The sequence below is a fragment of the Stylophora pistillata genome, chromosome 3 (assembly GCF_964205215.1).
Source record: "Stylophora pistillata chromosome 3, jaStyPist1.2, whole genome shotgun sequence".
In the NCBI taxonomy this organism is placed as follows: domain Eukaryota; kingdom Metazoa; phylum Cnidaria; class Anthozoa; order Scleractinia; family Pocilloporidae; genus Stylophora; species Stylophora pistillata.
In genome coordinates this window covers 18,130,451-18,138,591 of record NC_142521.1, presented here as the reverse complement: position 1 = coordinate 18,138,591, position 8,141 = coordinate 18,130,451, and the positions used below count along the sequence as shown (strand labels likewise).

The 8,141-nt window shown below is 37.9% G+C and overlaps 1 protein-coding gene across 1 annotated transcript; it reads right to left on the bottom strand.

Annotated features, from left to right (window-relative positions):
* Window positions 1–1,018: 1,018 nt before the first annotated feature.
* Window positions 1,019–7,699, bottom strand: LOC111342650 (ubiquitin-conjugating enzyme E2 variant 2). The gene is made up of 5 exons (XM_022949746.2): window positions 7,559–7,699; window positions 7,299–7,438; window positions 5,182–5,304; window positions 2,680–2,759; window positions 1,019–1,960 (listed from the first exon to the last, which is right to left on the bottom strand). The coding sequence occupies exons 1-5, from the start codon at window positions 7,575–7,577 to the stop codon at window positions 1,891–1,893; spliced, it is 432 nt and encodes a 143-aa protein (XP_022805481.1). The 5' UTR covers window positions 7,578–7,699; the 3' UTR covers window positions 1,019–1,890.
* Between the last annotated feature and the right edge of the window lie 442 nt (window positions 7,700–8,141).

Here is an 8,141-nt window from a genome sequence, read left to right as displayed (position 1 = left end):
TTTTGAAAATTATGCTACTTTTTCTAAGTATGCTTTTCAAAAGGAAACATAAAACAAGTCCAAATTATATATTATTGTTAAAAAAAGAATGACATCTTTATTTGAGTTGCATACTTGCTCTGATAAGACAGAATTCACTACTGCACTTAATTCCAGGCTAGAAGCGGTGAATTAATGTGACAAAATGCATGACGTTCACGTCATGTTTCTCTTCGACTCCATTTTATTTTCCTGTGAAACCGACGTAATCTTTACTTCCCGTGTGCCCTGTCTGGTACCCATAAACGACTTTACCGCGGTTTCCATCAGCAAAAAACGCGTGCGAGGGGAGAGCGCAGAGTCGTGTGTTCCCTGTTTAGCTCTTAGCCCTTGCCTCGCCCCTGCAACCGTTGGCTTGTGTATCAAGCCAGTCTCACCCTAACCCTGACCCACCTTTGGAGGAAAGAAATGTTAAGTACATCTCACTTACTCCTCAATTCTTCCCTTAAAAACATCTCATGTTTCTTAAAGTAATGAAAGGTTACAAAATCTCCCACATTTCAAACGTAGGATCCAATCTGGTCAAATCAACGAAGGCTTCAGAAATATGCTTACCGGTAAGTTCTGTATAGTAATCTTTAGGCTCAGTGTTCAGCTGTGGGTGTGTTTCAGTGCACCTGCCGCCAGGGGTTTCATGAACGTTTTCAGCAGGAGGGGTAACTGGTTTTCATAGGCGGGCAAAACCTTTTTGAACTGAACCTCGTTATAGGATAAACTTTTCTCCAGATTGTCAAACCAGGTGGGCAAAACCGTCCTCGCGACCGGTCAATTTGCCCGCTGCCCGGCCCTTAATGAAACCCCTGCCTGCCATCCTACCTTGGTATATAGAGGATTGCATCCACAGGCTTACAAACCCACCATAGGCTGGAGCCAAACCCGAGTGACCCTTAGACAGACGAAGAACTGACATTCGACTTATCAAGCTATGTTGCAAATTTGTCATAAACTTCCTTTATTTTGCTGCACTCTAAATGCCACATTGGAAAAGAAATTGATCACTTTATTACAACAATCAAACACTTACATGCGAGTCAATACAAGACTTGAGGTCAGTAAAAGTACTATAAAGCACACCAGAAGCTAAATGTTACTTACAAATGAATAAAGCTGACATCATTTTACATTTGGAAAACATATGTAGTCAAGACAAGCAGCTCTGCACTAACATCTAGGTTACATTTTAAGATTCTAACAAACCACTGCCCATGGGCCACAAAAAGAGAAAATATTCCAAAAATGAGGTGTAACTCAGTTTAAAAGGGGAGAAAGAAATTCCTTGGACCATCACACATTTGCACCTAAATTAGCTGATGCATTTGTTTATCTAACAAGTGCACAAGTCTGACTTGAAACATGCACTGTAGGAATACTGTTCAAGATACCTGAGAATTGCTTGCTGCTTTACACGACTCTTTTTGATCAGGGTCAGTTTGTTGACCAATGGCACACTCACCCCTCCCCTGACACAACATTAAACCTAACTTGTTATCAGTTGACTGTTGTTGGGTTATGGGAGGGGTAGGTGCATAGTTGCTCAATGTCTTTTAGCAACTGCACACCTACCCCTCCCCTAACCCACCATTAACCCTAAGTTGTTATCAGCTGACTGTTGTTGGGTTATGGGAGGGGTGGGTGCAAAGTTACTCAATATCACTATGTGGGCAACTACTCACCCACCCCTCCCCTAACCCCAACATTAACCTTAACTTGCTACCAGTTGACTGTTGTTGGCTTATGGAAGGGGGGGTGGGCATTTGCAAAGATAATAACATTGATCCACTTTTTCTTCATCAAAGGGAACTGCTACTAAGTGTAATTTGCAGAAGAATCTAAAGAAAGGCCAAGTTTCATTTAATGTCCATCATACGTGCTTCCCTCTGGTGGCTGAGTAAGCTTTAAGTTCTCTTTAAGGGTCATCATTCTACAAGTGAATGAACAATGAATCAACGGATGAAGAAATAGCCCTTTTAACCATTTACACCCCAACATCAGTATGCGTATTCTCCACACTATTCTGCAGCTCATGGAGTTGGTGATCATTTTCTTCACTCCTTCACTCCTATCACCTTAATGTGTGATTCAGGAATGATATATTGTGAGAAAGTATCTGTTATTCACTCTTGGGAGTCAAAGGGTTAATCATGTGCATTTGTAGACACTTTAAGAATGACGGACCGTACAGCTTTGGCAAATTCCCTTTTTGCTGCCTTCTTAAGTCCAAATTCTAATACTTTTGTAAAAGTGGTGGGAGGTACATGGGCTCATTCCCAAACAGCTGCTGGATATCCCACCTCCATTCTTGGACACAAAACAAATTTTATGATCTAATCAATTTTAAGAAACCTCTCCTGGTATCTGCACCATAACTACCTGTGTATCTACAAGGTTTTGGCTATGAATACCGGTATCTACAGTGTAATACATTTGTAGTTTTGATCCCCAATTCCCACGATCTGAGCAATAAATTCTCCCTTTTGGCTTTTATATGTATTATAGTGACATGGCCAGGAGAATTTGATGTTGGATCAATAAAACACTCTCCTCCAAATAAAATTATTAATCTTCACCACCTGGACATTATATTGAATCAGATATTGTTATAGGAAGCTACATTTAAATTAAACACAAAGAGGAAACTACCTCCTTAACTCCTGTAGGACAGTTTTTATTGTATTACTCCTCAACCAGCTTTTTAATACCTTACACGATTTTGGATCAACCTGTAGAAGACAGATATCATGTGAATAAAAAATGTACATAAAATGATGAACAATACATGTACTGTGGTTAGACATCGTTGTTGAGAAAATGTTTATCAACAGCCAAAAGGACTGCAAAATCTTACAGGTGATCCTGAATGTATTATCTTTGGCTCATCCTTTGTGTCAGAATCAATCACATTCACAAGTAATGTAAAACAAAGAATACAACTGAGCCTCAAGAAAATAATGTGGTAAAAACAAAGAAAACTTTGCTTGTTTTTACACCAAAGTAAACAGGCATCTTTGCAGTCAATATTACAGCACCTTCACGTTGCACATTTGAACCAAACGAGTAATGGCCATCATTGCAAAACAACAGGAGAAAATAATTCCAAACATAGACTGACCAATTTCACTAAAGTTAAATGGTACAAAATCAATAGGTATGCTCTTTAGTGCCACCTCAAACAGCTTGTTAAAATGCAAACTTCTCATTTGTCTTGACTAGCTTTGCACTTGCATGTTGTCAGCAGAATGAGAAGCACATGAGCAAAGTTCCACTATGAATTGCAAGTGAATCATGTGCAGGTGCTTGATATTACCCACACATTCAATAGAGCAAGATCCCTACTTTTTTCAGTATAAAAGTGAAGCTATTAATAAACTGGAAAGCATCTAAAAAAAATTAAAATATCTCTTGATCATTTTTTTGGCAATTTTGGTGAATGTAATTTATGTGAGTTGCAAAAACAATTTCTCAAAGTATTTTTAAAAATATTTAAGTACATGTTGTTGCTAGAATTGTGCGCACTAGCTCTCCCTAAAAAAATTTAGAGTCACCAAATTAAAAAAACTACAATAAATACCTGAAAAAGGGTTCAATTACCCCTGATGCTATTCAGCAGAGCCATTAAAAAAACTATCAAATATTCTAAAAGACAATTGAAAAAGTTAATATTGTCCAAAGCTCATAATTGCAGAAACCAGGCTCTGTGGAATAAAGGGGGTAAGCTTCTAAAGAAACTGTGGTGCTGTGTTGGTGGGGGTAACAAGGTAATTTGGTTTGGTTAACTGACGTTTCAAGTATTAGCCCTGACAAAGGGCTAATGTTCCAAACATCAGCTTTTAAACTCTTAACAGTGGCTAATTTACAATTTCAACTTAGTTGATAAAACCAAATTACTTTGTGGAATAAAAAAAAACACAAACCCTTATTCCCAAGGGTATTGTTTTGACACCTTTTGTGCTGCATTGAAAATCAAAATATGCAAATGATGCTCTTATAACTAAAAACAAAGGAAAAAAAGTTGAGAGGAGAATGCTTTCATATGCAGCCATTACAACAGTTAGATTGCATTTTTTTTTTACAAATACCTGGCAACAGTAACATACAACTGTTGCATTGGACTCCTGAACTTACATAGAGCAATAGGTGATTGGTTTAAAACTCTTTTCAGCCCAATTCAATCCTTTACATGTATTTAACCACAAGTCATGATTCATCCAGGGAAATGAAATCAGTGTTATGGGGTTTTACTCATATGTATCTAGAAAGTTTTAAATCCTTTTTCAAAGAAGTGCAGGAGGAAACAGCTGCCACAAGATATCTAGCTATTTTCTGTCTGTTATATTATTTCATTTTCATTTTCCATTTCACATTACATGTTTTTTTCCAAGCTTCAAATGATTTGACTAGTGATATTTAATGTTAACGTCATATTCCACTCAAAATTTAACCACACAATAATATTTGTGTCTACCAAAAATTGTAACATTTCATTAGTTGTCTCACTTCCTCGATATTTCTCTGTTCTGGGTTTTCAGAGAAGAAATTTTAAAGGGCATAGTGAGGTTATGTTGATAGTTTATATATTTTGGTTTGAGAATTTTTTCAAGACATTCCAGACAAAACAATTTGTTTTGTTTTTTTTCCTTTCTTTTTCTTTAAATATTTTTTTGGTTTCTTCTTGAGTACTCTCTAGAGATCAAGCAAGTCTACTTCAACTGCTCATCATTCACCTAATATGTGATATAAGATGCAATGGGCATGATTGTGCGTAACAAGATATTTTTTTTTTTAGTACCGAATTTTTTCATTGTGGCTCTTTCCAATCCTCAAGTTCTTTCTTTTACACAGCAATGCAACTCAAGGGAAACACGACAAATAACAAAGACATATCAGATGTGGATGTACAGTGTATATACATTGTTCTGTACATCTATTAAATAACGGGCAGCATCAGATTACCTGTTGGTAACTTGCTGGAATAAGTAATCATGCAAAGAAAAATCAAGACACCCAATTTAGAAGCCCACAAAATTTACTTTCAGTTATACTGCAAGTCTGTTAAATCCAAAAACCATATGGGGCTTTACCTACAGGAGTACTTGGGAGATGCTTCAGCAGCAATAATTACATGTAAAAGTCTGTTTTACTTACGACACCAGCAGCATTCACTCCATTGATGTTTATCCTTGTTTTAAACCGCACATTAGGTGGGTCATCTGGATATTTAGGACCGCAGGTTATCTTCAGGTTATATATTCGGTTTTCATAAACAGTCTGTGGGGAAAGAAGATGAAAATAGAGGGGAGAATAACCCTTTAAACACTAACATCAGCTTGCAGGTTCTCTACACTGTTCTCTATGATTTTCTCTAGTGCTTACCAGGAGAGTTTGCTTAATAAAAAAAAACTTCAAGACCTTGCATTGACTTTGTTTAATAATAATAATTATAATAATAATAATAATAATAATAACAATTTGTTTAACTCTCTTGCAGTAACTTACTGAATTAACAAGTTATAATACAATGAAAACTTAATATGATTGACTATATACATTTCTGTATACATTAAAAGTACAAGTTATATACACCGCACCAGACCATACAACACATTTGTTAAATATACTTAAAAGTGAAAAAGTCTTCAGTACACTTCATTCTACAGGTAGTAACATTTCTGTAAAAGTACAGCTGGTCTGATTTGTGCCTTAGGGTGTAGGGAAAGGTATCATCTAGGTGTATTGGTATATTTTACACATGTACTCTTTACATATCTTATCTCTTCGATACACAAGGGTCTCCACCTGAGCTAACTCAAGGGCATCTGAGTAGCTATCAGCACATGGGAAAATTATCTTAAATACTGTTGGAAGAAATCAGATGATTATCCTTCTCAAGAATAAAGGGTTAAAGAAGGGATAAGATGCCAGGTTCACATCAGCAATATTACTCTGCATCATTTTTTTGTTCATAAATATGTCTTACAAATTAATAACAAAAAGGAAAGTCTGTTTACGAGCCAGTGGCCCATCAGGCTGGAGCTTAACTCCGGTTTCTGTAGCATGAAGCAACTAGGAGTATTTCTTCTCCCCCCTAGATGAGATGCTGGTCCATCGCAGAGTTCCCCAAAAAATTAAATTTGCTGGTACCCATTAAAACCACCTGGGTGAAGAGAGGCACTGTGAGAGTAAAGTGTCTTGCCTAAGAACACAACACAATGTCCCCAGCCGAGGCTCGAACCCGGGCCACTCGATCCGGAGTCGAGCATACCAACCATGAGGCCACCACGCCTCCACACAAGGTTCACATCAGCAACATTCCTTCACATCATTTTTTTGTTCATAAATATGTCTTAAAAAATTAATAATGCCAAATAAATTATATCATAGCATACAAGTAGGTTAAAATAAAAGGGTACTTTTGGTTTTATCAACTGAGTTGATAGTGTAAATTAGCTACTGTAAAGAGTTTTAAGCATCAGCCCTTCATCCGAGCAATAGGGTAAGTCTGGCTTAAGACCAATTGACAGTACATGAGGTGGCCTAATGTGTGCTGAAGTTCAGGTCCAATGTGTTGTAAGGTTTTTTCCCCACAGAATCTAACAAACACACCAAATTGAGGAAACTGATCATAGCAAAGGCAAACAAGCGGACAATAAATTGCCCTGATTCACAACAAAAGCATGGCTAAGAATTTTTGCTTAGTGAAAAAATGTAAGGTACAGCTGACTAGGTTGAATCGATTAAAGGGGTGAGCTCTTCATGATGGAGGTGAAATCTTACCATGTAAAACTATGGATAAAGCAAAATCCTTGGTTGCAACTGGTCAACTACAGGCACCCAAACAACTTCCACACTACCCTCTGTGCTGTCCTTTCACCCTCATAAATTACCTTACTGGCTTACAACAATTACGTTGCAGTGGTTAATGAAAAAACGCTGCTATTTTAATCTGAGATGTTCTAATTACGGCGTGCAAACGTTTTTTATCGTGTAACCCGTGTATCAAGTCAAGGTAAGTGAGCAAACGTTTCATAACATTCGACGTAAAACACAATTATGAAAACATTTTCCATGAAAACAAAAGCAAGTGTGATTTTACTTTCCAAATACAAACCAAATCCTTCGATGGTTGTGGTTGTGAAGTGCGTGAAGCTTCAAATTGATAATTTCACGCACTTTAACCTATTACATTGACAAAATCTAAGCCAGTTAAACAATTAACTAGGTTTTGAATAACACCAAAAGTTTTACGTAGCCTTGAAACTTACTCTTGGAGGACCAAGGATCATACCGGTCCATGTCGTTAGGTTCATATCGTCGTCGTCCTCCAGGCCCCAGCTAACTAAACCGTCACCACCTTTCTGGCCTTCTTCTAGTTCCTCGAGCAAGCGAAAATTGCGAGGTACCACTGCGGAAATAAGACAAGTACACGATTAAAATGACAAATGAAAGCTTCTATTACACAATGCTGCTAATTTACCCTACAAAACCATGAGCACAGAACGACAAAGAGTAACTATTTGCTAACCAACACTGGCGCCCGCCATCTTGGATTCCCAACCACGCCAGCTTGAGGCCAAAATTTCCGGTTTAGCAGCCGAGCAACATTCGTCGGCGTCTCGAGTGCTCGGTAACTGTTCGATAAATCTCGGGATTACGAATGACTGTTAGTTGTTGAGCATAATTGGCTTGTCACAGTGAGTGTGATAACCGATTCAATTCTCCCAACATTTCGAATCGATTTTTTTGCCAATATACCAATAGAAAGCAAGGCATATTACCTTCATGAAAATTACAATGGAACCTCAAATATCGGGTACCTCTACACACCAGCCAATTTCTTTTCTTCTTTTTCAAGGGTGCAGACTGTTCATTAATGCACTCTTATTTCAACCTTTCTACGACAATCACCTCTGCACAACAACAAAGGCCATGAAAGCGCGTACTAACAACAAAATGACCTCACGAAAAACTGTTCAAGCGCTCGCGCTCCGCGCTCGCGCACGCACGTTCGTTTTGCGCCTCCTCGCTTTGAGAAAAAAAAGATCAACGACCAGTTTCTTTCCGAGTGACAAACGGGGCAGAAAAATGTGTGGCAAATCCCTCATCTT